Source organism: Bactrocera neohumeralis, unplaced genomic scaffold (assembly GCF_024586455.1).
Source record: "Bactrocera neohumeralis isolate Rockhampton unplaced genomic scaffold, APGP_CSIRO_Bneo_wtdbg2-racon-allhic-juicebox.fasta_v2 cluster10, whole genome shotgun sequence".
In the NCBI taxonomy this organism is placed as follows: domain Eukaryota; kingdom Metazoa; phylum Arthropoda; class Insecta; order Diptera; family Tephritidae; genus Bactrocera; species Bactrocera neohumeralis.
The window spans coordinates 13,859,885-13,882,202 of record NW_026089623.1 but is presented as its reverse complement, the minus strand read 5'-3'; the positions used below and the strand labels follow the sequence as shown (position 1 = coordinate 13,882,202).

General features: G+C 36.8%; 1 protein-coding gene and 1 pseudogene across 1 annotated transcript; one reads left to right on the top strand and one right to left on the bottom strand.

Moving 5' to 3' along the window:
- The first annotated feature begins 1,341 nt into the window (after nucleotides 1-1,341).
- LOC126765537 (ionotropic receptor 75a) lies at nucleotides 1,342-8,937 on the top strand. The gene is made up of 3 exons (XM_050483150.1): nucleotides 1,342-1,398; nucleotides 7,856-8,728; nucleotides 8,840-8,937. Exons 1-3 carry the CDS (start codon nucleotides 1,342-1,344, stop codon nucleotides 8,852-8,854), a joined length of 945 nt encoding a protein of 314 aa, XP_050339107.1. The 3' UTR covers nucleotides 8,855-8,937.
- A 2,244-nt stretch (nucleotides 8,938-11,181) lies between these two features.
- Nucleotides 11,182-13,922, bottom strand: LOC126765535 (uncharacterized; annotated as a pseudogene).
- Between the last annotated feature and the right edge of the window lie 8,396 nt (nucleotides 13,923-22,318).

The following is a 22,318-nucleotide window of genomic DNA, read 5'->3' as shown; positions in this document are numbered from 1 at the left end:
GTATGGAAAACTTTTATATTTGACAATGTATCTTCACGAAATTTGGTATAGATTATTTTCTAAGGAAACAAGGTAATCTGCGAATAAATCGTTCAGATCGGTTAACTATAGCATACAGCTACCATACAAACTGAACGATCGGAATCTTGTGCTGGTATGGAAAACTTTTGCATTTGACGTGGTATAATCACGAAATTTTGTATAGATTATTTTCTCAGGTAACACTGTACTTTTCGAAGAAATTGCTTCGATCGGTTAACTATATCATATAGCTACCAGACAAACTGAACGATCGGAATCTAGTGCTGGTATGGAAAACTTTTGCATTTGAGGTGGTATCTTCACCAAATTTGGTATAGATTATTTTCTAAGGCAAAAATAAAAAAATAAAAGTTTGAAATTTACCACTGTTTGTAACAAGCCTATTTCTTTAAACACCAATAAAACTAACGGTAAATACATTTTTGGTCTATCCCATTCGTAGGGGCTACGAAAGAAGTGAGACAATAGAAACACACGGACTGTGCAGTGGAAATAGCTTAACAATTAGCTCTTATAATAAATTAAATTGCGATATAAAATCGTGTTTAATCCCCATAGATCGAAATGAGTATTGATAATAAAGGCATATGTTATATAACAAAGTAGTTTTTATGCAATAATATATTGTTTTATTATTTTAAAACAATTGTTTTATAAGTGCCTTTTTAAGTGGTATGTTTTTCCTTATACATCGATTTAAGGTATACAAAACATTGTGATTCCTGTCTCGCCATTAAAGAATCAAGTTTGTGTATATTAGATGATGTTTTCTATGTCTATGCTTTTGATTTCAGCTGCAACTTTTTGCAACTTTCTTTGTTATTCATATTATTCTACCAGGCATGCGATTTTTTGTGTGTTATTTTTTATAATTTTTTGTATTTACGTGTACGTATATTCGTGCATATTTTATTGTTTTTATGTTTTTGTTTTCTTCATACATATATACACATATTTGATCTTTGGTTTTCATTTTATCATTTTCTCACTTTTATGAAATGTTTGTTTTATACGTACTTTTATTTAGGCACATCATATCGGTGTAAACTTTCACGCCTATATAATTTTGAATTTTGGTGTTTAGAAAATGTGTGAAGAAATATCATTTGTCACCGAAATTTTATAAAGCTTCATTATTTACTTATTAGAAGCTTCGTTAACAAAAAACTTGATATTAACTTTTAAAAAGTTTCAAAGGAAAATCAGTTATCCCGAGCCAAGGTCTCAGAATCTAATGTTGAAGTTGAGATAAAAAAATTATTGGAGCACATTGCGTCAGAAATATAATTAATGAACGGAATGAGTCCTCTAATCACCTATTATCAAAAGGAATATGTGGCTATGATGTCAATTCCGGTCAGAGCGAATATAAGCAGAAATTTGAAAATAATAATTTGGAAGGCAATAATTTATTTGTCACGGCATATGTCCCTGTATAACTTTGAATAAAATCGCAAAATGATGAAGAGCACAAGCAAATTTGGAAAAACTGCAGACCCACCTCCGTCCATCCGCTATTGCCGTCCTGTTCGAATTCAATTTCTAAAGGAATTAGTTTAATAAACCCTAAATGCTATAGATTTGCGCTAGATCCTGCAAAGGAATTAACTTCAAAATATTTCTGGTATTATCTTCCTTCGTCAGTCCGTAAAATTTTAATTCACGCTCCTGATGTTACTCACTATGCACCAGTTTTAATTGTAGAGCTCTCATAAGACGTTAAGATGTATCGACTCCATCATACATGAAAGAACTAACGGATCGCTACAAATCAGGACCTTCTGAACCGATTACCACCACCAGTCAAAAGTAAATCAATTTTATTAAAATGAGTTTTTGATTTAGTTGAATAATATTCAAAAAATTCCTTTTTTCGTTTATCAAATTTCTTAAGAAAGAAAATTTAGAAAATGTGTGAAGAAATATCACTTATCTACGAAGCAAATTTAATAAAGCTTCATTATTTACTTATTATAAGCTTCGTTAACAAAAACCAAAAAAAAAACAAAAAACTTGATATTAATTTTTAAAGTTATCTTAAGCGAATAAAGGTCTTAGAATCTGATGTTGAAGTTGAGATAAAAAAATTATTGGACCACATTATCTTGTTCCTTAGATTTTGTAGGAAATTTACTGCTCTATAAAAATGGTCTTCTCTGATTTTTCGATTAAGTTAAGCGTTTACGAGATATTTATCGTCAAACATCAATGCATATTAAGGTGGATCAAAAAAAAGATTTTTTTTCGTTTGGTACTCTGAAAATAAGTTCCTAGACAATTCTAAGAAAGCCTCTCCAAAAACCTATAAGTTTCATCATTCAAATGATTTTTTTCATTGAGTTATAAAATTCATAAGAAATAAAAATTTTCCCAAAATTAATCAAACTTCAACCGTTAATATCTTTCAAACGGTTGGGTTTATGAAAAAATCGTGCAGACCTTTTTTGTAGAGCATTCAATTTCCTACAAAATCTAAGGAACAAGATATTTTTTCAAGTAGTTGGAAGCGAGATATTAATTTTTCTATCTTATAATAACAAAAAGTGAGTGTGCTTATGACCGCACGACTGAAGTGAAACTTCTTTCGCTCTATCTATATGTATATATATGAATGTGTGTGTGCAATATATACATGTACTAGCTGTTACCCTGTGCGTTTCGCTACACCTAAATCGATTAAAACTCTTAAGGGTTTTTACTTTGTGTTTTATTTATTGTTGTAAAACTGTTACTTATTTATAAAACATTTATAAAATATATTGGTATACAACATTTTTGGTTTTTCCACCTGGCGCGTAAATGAATAAGCACCTTGGTGTTGCCACTCTCGAGCATGCGACGAACAATTGGCCGTGGGAGAAGCACGGTTCTTCCAAATTGACGCCGCACACTTGAAACGTTTGCCCTTGCGATTTGTTGATGGTCATCGCAAAGGCAAGACGTACTGGGAACTGCAAGCGCTTAAATTCAAACGGCATGTCCGTTGGAATCATGGGAATGCGTGGTAAGAGTACAACTTCACCTGCTGCCTTGCCATTTAGTATTGTTGCTTCAATAAAATTTGGCCACAATTTTTTGACTGAAAGTCTTGTGCCATTACACAAAGTCGGTGGCTTCAGATTTCGTAGAAGTATAATGGGTGAACCGACTTTCAGGACCAAACGATGCGGTGGCAGACCGGGGGATCCAAAGAATTCAAGAATTCATTTGGATAATTGACTACTTCATCTTGATTTAAAACGCTATCAATCGATGTACATATATGTTGGAGCTTCAAATGGCAAAATTGATTTCGTTGACGTGTACATTTTTCGGTGCCAATATTGCGCGTTCACTTAAAGCATCGTGGCATTGATAGTGTTGAATAATATTCGGAAATACACTTTCAATCAATTCTTTTTCGATTGTAAAAGTGTACAAAAGTTGTTCGGCAATGTGATCAAACCGGTATCATCGATTGGTATTTTGTCTTCGCCAATGTCCAACAACTGCTTCGAAAACGCCACTGCAGATCGATCATTTTGCAATTGGACTCGCATGTTGATGGTAAGAGTCAGCCTTTGAACATGTCTCCACAAAACTGACGATTTTAAACATACGTTTATTTCGTCGGCAGGAGTTGATCGAGGAATGACTGACAAAGTTTGCCGAAAATCGCCGGATAATAAGATTAATGCTCCGCCAAAAATTTGTTACTTTTGGCGTAAATCTTGCATTGTTCTATTGAATGCTTCAAATGACTTTTTGTTAGCCATTGGGCACTCATCCCATAGAACTATTCCAGCTCCTCGCAAAACTTTTGCCATTGTTGAATTCCTCGATATGTTGCACGTTGGTGTTTCAACGACTTGTATGTTCAACGGTAATTTCAACGCAGAATGTGCAGTTCGGCTGCCATCAAGTAGAGTAGCAGCGATGTCTGACGAAGCAATTGCCAGCGCAATTTTCTGCTGTGACCGTATAGTAGCAAGAATCAAAGAGATCAGAAACGTTTTCCCTGTACCACCGGGCGCATCAAGAAAGTAGAATCCACCGGCGTTATTGTCAACCGCTCGTATAATCTTATCATAAGCATTTTTCTGCTGAATATTCAATTTGGTAATGTTAGCTTGTATGAAAGCACGCAATTCATTGCAATCGTATTGTTGTTCACGTTGAAGCTCATGGTCAATGACTGGGCGCAGTACTTATTCGCAATTGTAAGGCACAGATCTTCAACCAATATCAAAGCAGAATTATACATTTGTAATGTACATATATAGCAAGCTGCGTCCGATGCTCGATTACGCGCCAAAATTAATAAGTCCTCGGTCATGCAGTCTTTGTACTTATTCCACAGTTTTTGCGGATTTGACGGAAGGCATGTAGGTATTATTATGGCGAATAGTACGCGTATTTGTTTTGGATGAGATGTGAGTGATGCGTCATGAAGTGCGGTGTCCCAATGCATATCATCTTCTAACAAATGTAATCGCTGACATGCTTCACGATACGTCGCACACAACTGACCTTCAACAGTTTTCATATCATCAAATGATCTTGGTCCGCGCACGTTGACTTATAGCAGACGCAAATAAAAACATTCGGCGTTGTTCGGATGGATGGTGTAAATGCGTCTTATGGCATCGGTTTTACGGGCATTTGGATAACCGTCAACACGCTCCCCTTGCTTTCGTCGTTGAAATGTTTTCGATGATGGATTCCAAGTGAAATATTGTGGTATTTCGGAATATAGCAATGTTCTTGCAAATTCATCGTTTTCAGACAACTCGAAAAAGGTAGTTAGTGTTGTCCCCGGTGGTCGTGCTAGAGTATGCATATTTGAAGTACATAAATAAAAATGGAAAAATTAACCTAAAACTACATCTTAAACTATGTATTTTACCCACACACGCATATGCAATAAGACCCACCAACAGTGTATTTGCGAACCGCATGGAAGCACTTACGAAACAATAAGAATACTAACATGCTTTGTGTGTGTTGCACGGTCAGCAGAAAACACAAAATCGGTTCGAATAAATGTAGTAAATCGATGGAATTAAATCTGGAAAAAACACACAATGTTGAAACACTTTTTTTTTTACACACACCGCGCATTTTCAAGCGACAATCGAACCGCATGGCATCACATATGAAACAACAACAATACTCACTTGCTTTGTGTTGTACGCAGAATGTTAATCACGTTGAAATCTGAGAAAAATACACACAATGTTGAAACATTTTTTTTGATACACTCAGTGCATTCGGAACACTTACGTTCTGTATGTCTTGTTAGCTTGACAGTCTTCCATAGAAAGAACGAATGACAGGCAAAAACGATCAACATGCGATGTCAATGTTTTTTATTAATTGTAAACATCCGCCAGTTGTTTCGTTTTTTGGTTTTTTTTTGCACAACGTGCAATGATACACACATTAAATTTCTTATGTGCACCCTCCAAACAGACCCCAATCACCCCTGAAAATTTCATTGAAATCGGGCAAGCCGTCTAGGAGGAGTATGCGAACAGGAAGTTTTGCCACTTAATTTTATATATATAGATGCACATATACATATATTAATTTCCTACAAATATTTAAATTTATTTTATGTTTTCATTAGTAAATTAATATTTTTGCATAGATCTTTTATTTTTTTTTTTTCATTGTTTTATTCGTTATTTTCATTATATCAGTAATTAGTGTGGTTGATTGTAAAACCGAGACAATAGGCTTATGATACGAGAAATACGATACATATATTTTAGAATTAAAATTAGACAGAAATCTAGAAAAAACTGCATCGATTGTTGTTCCATGTCTTGTAGTTAGCTCATTACGGTCATTATTCATTTGTAATTCTAATTTATCTCGTAGAAAGTTTATCAAGAGTTGTCCATCTTCGGATGCGAAATTGATATTGAAATCTCCTGCTAAGATTAGTGGCAACGTATGATAGTTTTTTCCTAGTTCTTCAGAACCTTCTCGACCATAAATCATAAGTCTTCTGTATATAAACTTTATGATATTATTAACTGTGTTATTGGGCGAAATGTAAACAACTACCATTATTATCTATAGTGAGATTTCCATCATTAACTTCCATTTGAATATTGTCATGTTCAATCACGATGTCACCAATTATTTGTAATGGTAAACCTCTACAATTAATAAGTATTTTATAATTTACGGATTAGTTAAATTTTATGTTATTCTATTTTAAAACTTTGCTGAAGTAAATTGTAGAAACGTGAGGCTAAAATACGGAAGAGTAACAAGGAAAAAGCGAGAGAAAAAGAGAAAGAGAGGCAAGAAAAGGACAGAGAATCAAACGCGTCCCAATGTCGAGAGTAGAATGCCGCATATTAGTAGAGGGAGAAAATAGTCAAGGACAAAGAAACAATGCATATGACGCTATGACGCTCTTGTCTTGAATCTGTTGTCACACACTTTTTATGCACAATTTCCGTACGTAATTTCTTCTTAGTTGGTGGTCCTAAAGCACCGCTTTGATACTCGGAGTCTGTGTCACTTTTCTCCATAATTTGTTGTTATTTACCCGAAAATTCACATAACATAAACTTTAAAATAAATTTACAATTTTATTCACTTTAAACATAAAATATTGAATGTATTGAACAATATTAATTCATAAAATTGTTCAAAACGTAATAAAATTACAGTAAATTACAATAAAATAACCAAACTATCACCGTTCGCGTAACGCTAGTAAACTCGCAAACGAACTACTGACTGAAGTATACACATATTTCATTTCCCAGCTGTAAGAGAAAGAAAGAAAAATGTGCGCGCGCACTGCTCACGCTTGCCTATATCCCCCACCAATTACCGTTCGCCTCGCCTGATCACACTTTTCGTAACGCGTTCCTCAGCTTACTCCCCAAGCCAAGCGCGCGTAAAGAAGTTTCACTTCAAAAATAGAAAACTGTATGTAGGAGGACCTTCCCGTTACAATTAAGAACTCATATTTGGAGAGGCTTTCTTAGAGGTGTCTAGAAACCTATTTTCCGAGTACCAAACGAAAAAAAAAATTTTTTTTGTATCACCCTAATGTACATACCTTATTTGTGGGGATAGATAAGATACATATATATAATATGTAGATTGCCATTTGTAAATAAATACGGATGACGTAATCATCATCCAGACCTCTCTGCTCCCATGTCATCCAAAATGAAGCAAAAAATCCATTGTACATAATCTTATAGTTTATGTTCCGTCGAAAGCCCTACAGAAATTTAGAGAGTGTCAAAAAATCCTTGCTAAATCTTTAAGTAAACTTAATAACTTTATTATAAAATGTGTTATTCTTTAATTTTTATAACGAACTGAATTTAAAACAGAACTTATGGCAGGACTTAGTAATTATATATGTGGGATGGCAACTCTATCCTGAGCGAGCTGACTCAGCGAGCTGTTGCATCATCTCACTGATTGGACGAGTAATAGACGAGACGGCGAGCGCGACGGATCGAGCGTTAAAATTACTTGTTGACATTGTTACTTTTGAACTTTTAATTAAAATACATTTTCGTGTTAAAAATAAACTTAAAGCCACTTTTGAATAAATTAAAAGCTATATTTAAAAATAAACTTAAAAGCTATATTGAAATAAATCAAAATCTACATATATGTATGTAAAGTATGTTATATTTATATTTGCTTCTATTCTATTCACCTTTCTGTTATCAGTATTATTTGCGATTAGTTAAATAAAGACCATTATTAAGGTTTAAGTAGAAAGTACGAAAGAAACAGTATTTGCTATATATAATTTACTCTATTCACTTAAAAATATTAATTGCAGATTGATATAAATGACGTGATTAGCAACATTAAAATATTTGCGTTACTTTCTGATCCGGGAAAACATAGTGGTATTTCCGCGTTTACGAAGTATTATTATGAGCTGGTACAAATATTAAAGGATCATATCAACTTCAGAATTGAATTTCGTGTTGCTCGTGGCTGGGCAGGCAGGTTGGCTAACACAAGCTACAGGCTTGGTTTCTTGGGTATTATGGCTCGGAATGAAGCTGATGTTGGAGCTTCCGGCACATTTAATCGAATTAACCGTTTCTCAGATTTTGATATAATACATCAAGGTTGGAAATTTGAAACTGCATTTATATACCGTGCGTATGCACCGGAACTATGTTTCCAAATAAAAGGAGGCAATTTTTTGATTCCGTTTAAAAGAGAAGTTTGGCTTGCAATTATATGGTTATTTGCAGTTATATCCTTAGTATATTGGCTTCTTAGTAATGTAAATTTAAAATTGCAATTGAAGAATAATAAACAATTACTGAATGCAAGGTGTCTGCATTATGTAAAAACTGAGTTAACACAAGAAGAACATAAAAGAGCATATGGTGAATACACAAATGATTATTACAGCTATAATTTAAGAGACACATTATCCGTCAGCAATATTTTTTTAATCATCATAGCCGCTATTTGTCAGCAGAGCATAATTTCTCTTTCGCGATCATCTGCGTTAAGAATCTTATATTTTGTGATTTTTATAAATACTCTTTTGATATATAATTACTACACGTCTTCAGTTGTTTCTGGATTATTATCTTCCTCTTTACAAGGACCAACGAATATAGATGAAATAATTACCAGTTCACTTAAAGTATCTTTCGAGGATATAGGATACTATAAGGTTTTATTCAGAGTAAGTCATGCACTTCTAAATGTTTGTTTTTAAGTTATATATCAACAAATATTTAAATATCATATCTCAGTTTATTTTTATTACTTTAATTATAATTGTTCATAATTCCAGTACGAAAATGGTTAAATAAAATTTAACAACATATATGTGGATTGTAACAAGCATCAAACGATCGATTATATCATTTGGAGATCCTGTTTAGACAGAAACATTGCTTTTACATTTGTTTGGGTAAATATTTTTGGGGTACTCACAACGTGTCATAAAGCATCGTAAAATCATAAAATCATAAATCTTTATACTAGTTTAAAACATTTGTTGTTGGATTGCATCCTAAAATTAGTTTACGCAAATAAAACTCTGAACGCTATGTTTTTGGATCGTTATAACTTATAACTTTTTGAGACTCTGTGAAACCCCTAATTTATTAAAAGTAATTTTTGCCGCTTAGGACCGTATATAAACTGCTACTCTCTTTAAAAATTGTCTAATAATAGTCCTATTCAAAATATTGTCGACGCTAGAGGGGAAATAGTGGCCAATTATGTGGCGTTTGAAACACCACATTTAATATAAAATTACAGATTATTTATTAAGATAACTCAAAAGACTTCTTCACTTGTTGGCGTCTGTACAAGAAGTGACGCTTCTTAAAACTAAAAGCTTAGAATTCAGTTGAAACTGTAAATTTCCAAGAAGAATATAAAGAGAATGAAATAAAAGAATAACTGGAAAACAGTGCTGCCAGATGTGATACGTCTTGTCTGTGTGCCCACAGTACTCCCCCTCAAATAAAGTCCTGCTGGACTTTTTTAAGGTTGAGTTCCTTTACTAGATCCTAGTCCGGGTGCTTGGTGCAGTTGGTGAGAGTACGGCTGTGCGGCTGTGCGGCGTACTCTTGTCACTAGCCAATTGGTATGGTTAAGTGGTTGTTGTGCAGTTCTCGGTTATTGCTTATGTGTAACCGTCCCTGTTGCACATTCTTTCGGCCCTTATATAGTAGATTATTATCAAAACATCGCCACTGGAACACTCTGGCAACTACGAATTTCACTGTCTCGTTGGTTGTAGCAATCTATCGTCGATTATGCATTTTTTTGGCAATCTTGTTTGCCACAATTTTTTTTGTATACCTTTCGTTTGTTTTAAGATAACGTTATTTTGATGCATTTTGTTTAAGGTGGTTTTGATACATTATGTTTAGTCGAAGATAAGGTTTTTTTTTGATATATTGTATTCACTGAAATATGTTGTGTTGATATTATTTGCTAAGGATATTTTACGAGTACTTAACATGTTCCCTAAATCTGCCCTGTCTTAAAATGAAACAAATCAAAACTTCGTCGCTGTAGTTTTTTTCTTGTACTATTATTAGTATTATTCTTCCCAGGAAAAGGGAAGCATCACGTGACATCTAAAAGTGTGGTTAAATCTATCGTTCTCTTTTTAAGAAAAAAAAGAGCTGAAAAAAAATTGTTTGAAAAGGGATTAGATAATTAGCCAAATACAATATTCGCCAAATTCCAGAGATGTGGCATATGACGCAGATGTATTTTTATCAAACATCTACTTTCAAAATCTGTCATTGAAAAAATGTTGTATTGGGCGCAGCACAACATCAAGCATTTTAATTTTACAGATGTTTCAACTTTTGTATATTCAACCGCTTGAGACGTGTTTGGCTAAGAAAAGGGCAAACATTTAGGCGTCTCTTGCTCTTACCCACACCAAGTGAAGCACAATGCGACATTTTGTCTTTTTGTCTCGCTTAGTGTGCATTGCAAAATCGGATTCGGACGATGAAATTGTGCCAGTTCTATTTTCACTAATTGAGTTTTGTGAACGAATTTAAAGAAATAAAAGAGAATGGTGGATGCATCCGTACAACCAGAAGCGCGATTCAAAAAATATTATCACAAATTTGATTTCTGAACTGACAATGCATCTGAGAAAATTTTGAAATTTCACAAGGATGCAAGTGTCAATATTCGAATATTTGCTGTCTTTAAGAAAACATCATGTCGTCCGAACGGACGAAAACACTCCAGCTCTGAAAGTATTCGACGCAGTACCCGCCGGGGAAAGCAGAGGAACAGGAAGACCTCCACGCCATTGGAAGGACCAGGTGGAGAAGGACCTGGCTGCGCTTAGAATCTCCAATTGGCGATACCTTACGAAAAGAAGAAACGACTGGCGCGCTGTTGTTAACTCGACTATATCCGCATGAGCGGTTTCCACGGCAGTAAAGAAGCAGAAGAATAAAACATTTAATTTTTAAGCAAAATACAAACTACCGCAAAAACTCTTGCGGAAAGATTAATTATACCACTACTCTAAGTAAAACAAATTTATTTTTAAACTTTAAATAAATGTATTTTTAATTCAAAATCCTTTCTTTGGTACAATTTTACTTTGATCAATATGAAAAATTTAATTATTAATTATACAAATATTTATTTGTATTCATATACTATATTAGATAATTCCATGGCCGACGATGACGTTGAGGTACTTAAATATTAATTTTTTTCTTCTTCTTGAAATTGATTCATTTTATTTATCATATGCATTCTGAATAGTCTTTGCCTTTTGCTGGAGAGTTTTTCATAATCAGACAGCAAACTTTCAAAAAATAATTAATTTCCATTTTCTTTTAGTTTCTGCTTCGTTTTGGAGTTTAGGAACTCAATCATTGGTCCTGCTATCATCTCAGATATAGATATCTTACCCTTTTTCGCAGGTATTGGACTACTTTTCTCAGTACTTACTGCATCGGTAAAATCATTTTGCGACATGTCGGTAGTTTGTTCTTCGACATCAGGGCTATTTACAGTTAATTACTGCTCATTTCACGATGCTAATGTACAAATTCTTTTAAAAGCCAAGTACCTCTTCCGCTTCTGCTTACCGCTCGATCCAGATGGTTTGTTTTTCCTTCCCTCAAATACCTCGAATATGAGTTCCGTAAATTTGTCCATTTATTTTTCCATGTTGCTGCTGCAAGATATAAAATTTGGAATTTTTAAATTGTGGTGGGAATACAAAAATTGCAATTAATTAAAATATAATTTCAGGTATTTGGCAACTGGGGCAATCATTTAATCATCATTTGAAAACATCGAAATTTTTTTTTTCATAAATTGACTGTATACTCGTAGAAATAGTATAGAATTAGTCCCGAAGGTCAACAGGACCGAGCAGCATGTATAAAAGAGTGAGGAGCGCTGTGGAAAATTCGGCCGCTCGAATGCCTTCGGTAGCGGCAGCTACTGAGTGCCTTTGGTTTGAAATGATTTTTCTCCGAACCACTTTTTTTCGCATGGATGACACTCTCATTTCAAAACTATTGCACTTATCGATATGAACCAAACGGCATTTTACTCTTTAGATGTCTGGCTATGGCCTCAAGCAGAACCAGAAATATTCATTATTATTTAAAAAAGTTATAAACAATTAAAAGTGAAAAAAAAGGTTTAAAAAAATTCGAAAGTCCCCAATTTTGTTTTTTTTTATTGAAAATGTTTCATTCTGCCTGAGGCCGTTTTGTTTTTTGCTTTCAGATAGTTCTTTTCCAAGAAATGATGTCATCCATCTACGAATCGGGTGAGTTTCAGCAGCCATTTTCAGGACCGCCATTTTGAAAAAAAATTAAAAAAAAATTGTTTCAAGTAATTTAATATATGTATGTACTTTCATATGTAAAAAAATTTATTACTCAACATGTTTTGTAATAAAAATAAAATGTATTGAAAAAAATTACGTTTTTTAGAGGAACCTGGTCGCTTTCGAATTTTTTTCGCTGTGAGGCTTTTACAATTGAAAACATTGTAATGGAAACCTGCAAAACTGTCTGGGAAATATTATCATCGATTTACCTTCCAAAACCCGATGTAGCGAAATGGCTTTCCATAGCGAATGCGTTTGAAAAAATGTGGAACTTTCCTAATTGTGCAGGAGCTATAGATCAGAGATGGGCAAATGAAATGTATGGATGTATTGGTAACCGCGAGCGTAAAGTGGCTACCATGGGACAAAGAACATTTGCAGTCAGTTGATTAACAAACAACAGCGAAGCAACGTCGTGCGCCGCTTGATTGTTTTATGATACTATTTATGCGCGTACCTATATGTGTTTGTTCAAAATGAATGACAAATATTGCTTTATGATTTCCGATGCGGAGGCAAGCCTTATTTTTAAGCATGATTTCTCGAGAACTTCACAATTTCAACTTTATCTTAAAATTTCGGCTAACTAGTTTGCTAGTAAAAGTAGTCAACTTCCAATTTACCCCACCAAAGGTATCTGAAATTATAACATTTTATTTATGTTATACATTTCAAATGGGGCAAAAATATACTAGGGCATAAAAAAACATCAACATACCGACTACCTATGTTACCTCGTTGCTGTCTGCAGCGCAACTGGCAGGAAAATCAATTCATTATCCCACAGTGCCAAACTGTTTTTTTCGCTCTCAATAGCGACTGAATTAAGAGCGTAAGAATACGTGTGCTGAGAGTAACTGCTCATGTGAGTCAAAACGCCCATGTATGCTATAGATGGAAAACACATAAGAATACAGTGCCCTCCAAAAGTAGGATCAGATTATTTTAATTATAAAAAATTTCATTCAATACATTTACAAGCTGTAGTTGATGCATGTGGGCAGTTCATTTGTGTTGATGTTGGCGGCTTTAGGCGAAATTGCTATAGTGGTGTTTTCAAACACTCTAATTTTGGAAAAAAACTTATTCAAAAACTATTGAATTTACCATATAACCAAAAGCTATGTCCAAAAAGCTGCGAATGCATACCTTTTGTTTTTGTCGCCGATGAAGGCTATCCACTTCTCACGAATGTTCTAAGACCTTTTGCACGAAGGAACTTGACAAATAAGCGAAGAATATATAATTACCGTTTATGAAGAGCAAGACGAGTCGTGGAATGAGCATTTGGTATGCCTGCAAACAAGTTTCGAATTTTTCATACAGAAATTTTTTTGTCTCATAATAAAGTAGAAACTATTATATTAGCTGTATTAAGTACGCTATCTAATTTTGTTTAGTTTTGTACTGTATATCTACAATTGACTTTCACTATATTTTTAAATACTTATCAACATTACATATGTATGTATGTATGTATGTACAAATCGTATAAATAAAATAAACTAAACTTACCGTCACTATTCATTTCTGTAGCTATTTCGTCCCATAGTTTTTCTGATATTAACTTATTTGTGTGATCTTTATCTTTGTAATTATGTATATATTGGGCTCCTTGCCTTGATCAAAAACACTAATTTCTTCGCGCCAATATTCGTTTTAACAACTTGTGTGCACAATAAAAGCACAAAGAAAATGCGTAATTTTGGCTATGAAAGCCAAAAGCTCAGCTATAAGCAACGAAACGTGTTTTTCTGTCGTGTCTTGTGTATTCCATTCGGTGTAGATTGCGCCGTAGCCCAGCACGAATGGATCAACAACAAAGACGGTTTTGTCGCATTTGGTGTGCTTTGGCTGTATGAAAATACATAAGAAGTTCGACAACAGCTCTTCAAACAAGTCAAAGCACGAATATGCGTTTTCGTTTCGTCTTGTTCGGTATGGGTTGTCACATATGAAGCTATGGGCAGTTGCGTATGAGACAAGAAAAACTATTTTGACTATCCCGGTGTGGGTACAGTCTTAATTGTTAAAGTGCATTACATATAGACCAATATACACCTGGTTTCGCTGCTTTAAAGACACTATATTTCTGAGAAATACTGAAAAAAATGTGTTCCAATTCCCAAAACGAATGATGTTATTTTGAAGCTCTATGACAATTCTAACAATTCTATAAAAACTATTTTTTTTCTAAAGGTGTTTTCCTACTATTGTAGATAATAAGCGGAATGAACTGAAAACGGTGATTTATTGCTATCATTAACAACCTTTCTACCACGGAAAGGAAAGAATTAAAAAAAAAGAAAATTTATCTTTTTTCTTAATAATTTATTGTGTTTCCATTATTATTAATAAGTACGAATGTTCGATTTGGCATTGAGTTGGTGTAATTTCTGGTATAAATAAAGCCCTTGTATAAATTTTTACCAACCATCCCCAGATGTTCTCAATAAGGACAAGCTGGCCATTCCAAAAGATCCATATTTTTACGTTGAAAAAATAAAGATTTTTGCGGATGACTGTGTTTTTAGGGTAGCAGATTTACTTCTAATACTTTCTGGTACTCGGAACTATTCGTTTGGCAAGAAGGAATCCCAACGATACTGTCCCAGAATTAAGCGCATTGTCTACCTGATGTCAGTCTTTATTCATTCGCGTGTTAATTTTTTTTCGGTCTAGTTTAGAATGACGAAGGAAGACATTACCACGAATATTTTAAAAATAATCCAGCGCAAATCTACTGTCCTGTTTGAATTCAATTTCAAAAGGAATCAGTTCAATCAGCCCTTAATGCACGGGTTAATTGAACAGATTCCTTTTGAAATTGAATTCGAACAGAACGGTGATAGTGGACGGAAGGGTATCCACTTCTTACGAATGTTCTAAGTCTGTGTGTCAAAAATGGGTTGAATCGGATCAATACTTCCCTTCGCTCCCGCGAGTTATCCCAATGAAAATAAGAGAGCGTGTTTTACTCATAACAGTGTGTAGGGTTTGTCCTTAAAGTAATAGGACTGAGTCGATTTAAAAAAAAATATTGAACCAATCGTTACAGTTCTCTAAAAACCTTCAAAAAGTCATGTGGTTTGCATTATTTGACATTTTGTCTTTTGTTGTGCTATTATTTTATATTTATGTTAATACCGAATTTTGTTAAGTACGTCCTTGTATTTAAAATTTCCCGATATGTGTATGGATATACTTTCTCAAATACATATCCTAAGTATAGAGTACACACATCTGCTATTCAAATGTCACCAACAATAGATGAAACTTTATTTACTTTTAAGCGCATCTTTTTGGTAAGCTCCTTAAACGTGCATTCTTATTATTGTCGCCCAAATATTCCAAGTTTCAGTGCCACTGAAAAAAGTTACAAACAAACAAGCAAACATCCGGGTTGTATGACGGCTGCGGAACCGTTGGCATGCCAGTCTTGGTAAGGTAGCTGTTCACAAGAAAGGCGGTGTGAGCCGGAGCGTTTTCGTAATGTAACTTCCAATCGGCAGTGTTATCTTGTCGGACACGATTGACTCTTCGTTTGAGTTTCTTGAGGACTTCCACGTAAAACTTGGCGTTAACGGTTTGTCTAGGAGGAACAAATTCCTTATGGACGGTGCCTTTGATGTCAAAAAAGACAATGAGCATCGTTTTCATTTGCTCATTCATCAGCGACCTCTTCCCGACCCTACAAAAAGGCCTGGTGCCACCGAAAGACACCACTTCTTGCTAAAGCAATATCTGGGTAAGCCTGCTTGATCATATCAAATTTCTCTGCCGCTGATTTACCGAGTTTCACATAGAACTTTATCGCGTACCTCTACTCTAACGATCGCAGCATTTTCGGCTTGCCCCAGTCACAAAAACACATCGCGCATAAATGTTTGTCCTGACTCCCCAGATGCTCGGAGACAACTGATCAGTCGCTCGTTCGCTTGCTAGGAACACCCTCTACCGTCGCGGCGAAAGAAAATTCCTTTCCGGACAAACCCTGTACCTTTCTGCCTAAAATAGATAAACTTGGGTGAAAACTTGGCCTAACCCCTATATTACTAATATTAGGATTTTTGAACATCCGGCTCACTTTACTGTATTGGTTTTACACCTTAAAGTATGAACACTCTGCTGCCAAACATTTTCAAACAAAGTACTAATCACTTTCACGATGGTTAAATAAAAATGCGCACGTATTTAATGTGTACAATAATTTTAAAATTTATTTAAAACTTATGAAAAATATAATGTTCTATTTGAAATCCGGCTACATGTATTATAGGTAAACCTGACCGCTGAGTGATCGGAGGAAGTGGGGTTTCAATAATACCAATGCGAAAATGTTGTTGAATCATGTTGCGTTCTGGCCAGTTTGGCACAACGAACGAAAGCTGCTCACAGCGCAGTATATAGCGGAATGTGTCTAAAACGAATGTACTGTATCTGCTCAGGGGACCATCCTTTTGCTGAGTGGGTTGATGTAGTGTGGTGAGTTGTGTTGTATACGAGTGTGATGTCATCGAGTATGGTAGTTTCCAATTCGTTCCCAGATGCAGTGTATTGGTGATCATGTGGTGCACACAGTGGTTTTGCTAGCGTCAGCCATTTTATCCAGGGTAAGGTGGAGAGGCTTATAGCCCTGGCAGACGAGCGAAATTAATACGCATTAAGCAACGCTAATGCGCATTGAAATTTTATGGTGACAGACGGCAGACTTGTGCATTTAGACAGCTGATTGTGAAATTTGTTTATTTATTTAAAAAAAAAGAAGAGAAATAAAAATGAATAAGAGAAATTAATAATAGAAATTTTGGTATTTTTGGAAAATCTGTATAAATTTAACGAAAAAATACGTTTATTATTAACTACGTTCAAAGATAATAAAGTGAAATTAAAAGCAATAATTGATTGTAATGCGATAAAAGTGTGCGAAAAAGTTAAGAATGGAAAAATGGATAGCAAGCTGTGCATTGTTTGTTTTCTGCCTTCTAAAAATATTAAAATTAGTTTTTGTTAATATACTTGCGCATAATTTAATTAGCAATATAAAACTGCTTACCTCTGATGCTGCAAACGCAAAGGAGGCGGCAGAGTTCAAGCGACATCTGTCAAAAAATAGCAAAAATCGGCCATTTTTGACCAGTGTTGCCTACTCAAATTTGGTAAATTCAGCTAAATGCACGAAATTCTTGTGCATTACAAATTTGCATTAACATGGGCCAAATGCGCAAGTAAATGTAAATTAAGACCGCTAATGCAAATTAGCGCTGTCGTCTGTCAGGGCTATTAACTCATTTAAACATACTGGGCCCCCTAGGCAAACATTTTGCCTAGTATTACACGTATGTATGTATGTACCATATATGCGATGGCATGTACTTCTGGTAGAGTACCCGAGGGCGCAGAATACGTGTAAATGCTAAAAACGGTTATGGTTTCAAATATATTTGGTATGCATTTGATTTCGTTTCCTTGATAGAATTATTATTTGTGGTTTTATTTAAAATTTCTTTAACATCGGTTTGTTAAACTAGCTGTTTATTATTTGTCTTTTCTGTGTTATCGGCTTATAAAGGATAGTAATTCCACGCTTAGGAAGATGGGGTCATGTGTAGAAGTTCACGCAACTGAGGAAAGTTCTCTGATCGCCATTCACTTGGGAGTGGCCAGAAACGATTCTTTTACATATGACTCAAGCAGCTCACGACTTCCGGTCTTTGACCAAGTATCCTCTGGGTAGCCTAAGAACATCCGTTCGAAGGTGAGCTAAAGTGAGAAGGCGAAACATCCCCTGCATAGGGTTGTGCGCTGGGTTTGGGACCCGCCACGTAAAAAGCCTATCCCAATGAAAAGCGACAACAGCCTCGGATGAGAAACCCCTCTTTTGATGACAACCATGGCAAACGAAATAAGGACAACGATATCAGAGCATGCACCTGGAATGTCCGGTCCCTTAATTGGGAAGGTGCCGCTGCCCAGCTGGTTGATGTCCTCGCAAAAATAAAGGCTGACATCACCGCCGTCCAAGAAATGCGATGGACGGGACAAGGACAGAGACGAGTAGGTCCTTGTGACATTTACTACAGTGGCCATATAAAGGAGCGCAAGTTTGGTGTGGGATTCGTGATGGAGAGAGACTCCGTCGCCGAATACTATCATTCACTCCGGTGAATGAACGTCTAGCCACAATCCGCATCAAAGCGAGGTTCTTCAACATATCGCTGATTTGCGCCCACGCCCCGACTGAAGAGAAGGACGATGTGACCAAAGATGCCTTCTATGAGCGCTTGGAGCGCGCTTATGAAGGCTGCCCCCGCCACGATGTCAAAATCGCGCTTGGCGACTTTAACGCCAGGGTGGGCAAAGAAGGTATCTTTGGCACTACGGTCGGTAAATTCAGCCTCCACGAGGAAACATCCCCAAATGGGTTGAGGCTGATCGACTTCGCCGGGGCACGAAATATGGTTATCGGTAGTACTAGATTCCAGCACAAAAAAATTCATCAAGCTACCTGGCTGTCTCCGGATCGAAAACTACCAACCAGATCGATCATGTTGTGATAGACGGAAGACACGTCTCCAGTGTTTTAGATGTGCGTGCGCTCCGAGGTCCTAACATCGACTCGGACCACTATCTTGTTGCAGCCAAGATTCGCACCCGCCTCTGTGCAGCAAAAAACGCACGCCAACAAACACAAGGAAGGTTCGACGTCGAAAAGCTGCAATCACAACAGACTGCCGAACGTTTTTCTACTCGGCTTGCACTCCTGCTCTCTGAGAGCACTCATCAACAACTCGGTATAAGGGAACTGTGGGACGGCATTTCAAACTCCTTACGTACAGCTGCATCCGAAACCATTGGTTTTCGGAAAGAGCAAAAGAACAGCTGGTACGACGAGGAGTGCCGCGCCGCAGCGGAGAGAAAACAGGCTGCCTACCTCGCAACGCTACAATCGACCACTACACGTGCGGGATGGGATATATACCGAGAATTGAAGAGGGAAGCGAGACGCATTTGCGGACAGAGAAAGAAAGAGGCCGAAATGCGTGAGTATGAAGAGCTTGACAAGCTGGCCGACAGGGGTAATGCTCGAAAATTCTACGAAAAATGCGGCGGCTTACAGAAGGTTTCAAGACCGAGCATACTCTTGTAGAACCCCAAAGGTGATATAGTGACCGATGCCCAGAGCATACTTAAATTATGGAGGGAACACTTCTCCACCCTGCCGAATGGCACAGAACGCACAACGCCAGGAGAAGGCGAACCCGATTCCCCAATCGATGACGATGGAGCAGACGTTTCATTGCCCGACCATGAAGAAGTTCGAATAGTAATTAATAAAATAAGCGGCGGGGGCCGATGGATTACCGGCCGAGCTATTCAAACACGGCGGCGAAGAACTGATAAGGAGCATGCATCAGCTTCTTTGTAAAATATGGTCGGACGAAAGCATGCCCAACGATTGGAATTTAAGTGTGCTATGCCCAATCCATAAAAAAAGGAGACCCCACAATCTGCGCCAACTACCGTGGGATTAGCCTCCCCAACGGCGCATATAAGGTTCTATCGAGCGTATTGTGTGAAAGATTAAAGCCCACCGTCAACAAACTGATTGGACCTTATCAGTGTGGCTTTAGACCTGGAAAATCAACAACCGACCAGATATTCACCATGCGCCAAATCTTGGAAAAGACCCGTGAAAGGAGAATCGACACACACCACCTCTTCGTCGATTTCAAAGCTGCTTTCGACAGCACGAAAAGGAACTGCCTCTATGCCGCGATGTCTGAATTTGGTATCCCCGCAAAACTAATACGGCTGTGTAAACTGACGTTGAGCAACACGAAGAGCTCCGTCAGAATCGGGAAGGACCTCTCCGAGCCGTTCGATACCAAACGAGGTTTCAGACAAGGCGATTCCCTATCGTGTGACTTTTTCAACCTGCTTCTGGAGAAAATAGTTCGAGCTGCAGAACTTAGTAGAGAAGGTACCATCTTTTATAAGAGTGTACAGCTGCTGGCGTATGCTGATGATATTGATATCATCGGCCTTAACACCCGCGCCGTTAGTTCCGCTTTCTCCAGACTAGACAAGGAAGCAAAACAAATGGGTCTGGCAGTGAACGAGGGCAAGACGAAATATCTCCTGTCATCAAACAAACAGTCGTCGCACTCGCGACTTGGCACTCACGTCACTGTTGACAGTCATAACTTTGAAGTTTTAGATAGTTTCGTCTATTTAGGAACCAGTATTAACACCACCAACAATGTCAGCCTGGAAATCAACGCAGGATTGCTCTTGCCAACAGGTGCTACTTCGGACTGAGTAGGCAATTGAAAAGTAAAGTCCTCTCTCGACGAACAAAAAGCCAAACTCTATAAGTCGCTCATAATTCCCGTCCTGCTATAGGGTGCAGAGGCTTGGACGATGTCAACAACTGATGAGTCGACGTTGCGAGTTTTCGAGAGAAAAGTTCTGCGAAAGATTTATGGTCCTTTGCGCGTTGGCCACGGCGAATATCGCATTCGATGGAACGATGAGCTGTACGAGATATACGACGACATTGACATAGTTCAGCGAATTAAAAGACATCGGCTACGCTGGCTAGGTCATGTTGTCCAAATGGACGAAAACACTCCAGCTCTGAAAGTATTCGACGCTGTACCCGCTGGGGGAAGCAGAGGAAGAGGAAGACCTCCACTCCGTTGGAAGGACCAAGTGGAGAAGGACCTGGCTGCGCTTGGAATATCCAATTGGCGCCACGTAGCGAAAAGAAGAAACGACTGGCGCGCTGTTGTTGACTCGGCTATAATCGCGTAAGCGGTGTCTACGCCAATTAAGAAGAAGAAGAATTCCACGCCTGGCTCAGATGTGGCCAGAAATGGTACTTCTTAGCCCTGGACTATGAAATGACTATGAGGGATCCTGCGAGAGTGTGGCTGTGCATGGAGAACGGCTTCTATTGGAATTATAATTTGGTAATTTCCAGCTTTTTCTTTGTAAGTGGAATGTTCAAGTTGTACAACCGATTCCCATCAACTACCCTTATGAGAAGCGCTTATGTAGGTGCGATAAGAGCTACCTTTGCTTTTAGTAAGTCTAGGAGTGTCACAGTATCGCATTGGGCATATAATGTACCCTTAACTATAATTTTGAGTATACATAAAATTATTTTTTTATATTTTGAAAATTATTAGGCACTAGTTTATGACAGGTGCCCATTTTTCGACTTTTTGAACTATTTTATTATATGTAATATTTAAGCGCCTGTGCATTAATTTGGCAAATAGTAGGCTGCCACCGCATAAGGATTTTTCATGTTTGTTTTTTCATTATTGGCGAAAGCCATCCTGCGGGGTCGAAAAGTAATATGTATTTGAGTTTTTAAATTTGTTAGGCCGTTTTTTTTCTACCAATATGTGAGGTATTGGAAAATTCTGGCTCTAGTGGTAGTCGTACGACGTACCGGCCAATATTTGATCTAGTAGTTGTGGCATTGGAGATGTCTTCACAATACTGTGAAGTTTGTTATACGAGCAAGTTTTGTTTGTTATACGAGCAAGTTTCTTAACTTTTGCAATTCCTTAATTGTGAATTAAGGTATTTGTTTTTATTAATCTCAACTTTAGTTGGTATGGTGGTAACTGATTCTGCAATTAGTCCGCTTTGTGTTTCGCTGTGCAGCGTTTGAGCCTTTGAGCAACATGTTGTCTCTTGGCAATTTTTTGAACTGTGGATTTCGGGATCTGCTTTTGCAATTAAACCCGTGTTTATTTTTGTGTAAGCGCTTCTTTGGAGTGAGATGGGATATCTGCTGTAATAAAGCATTGAATTGTGTCTTTTGTGACAATATAAGCAATGGAATTTGCTTTTGCAATTTGTATATGTATACGCATGTGACAACCAATTTGTGAAAAGTCTTTTTGA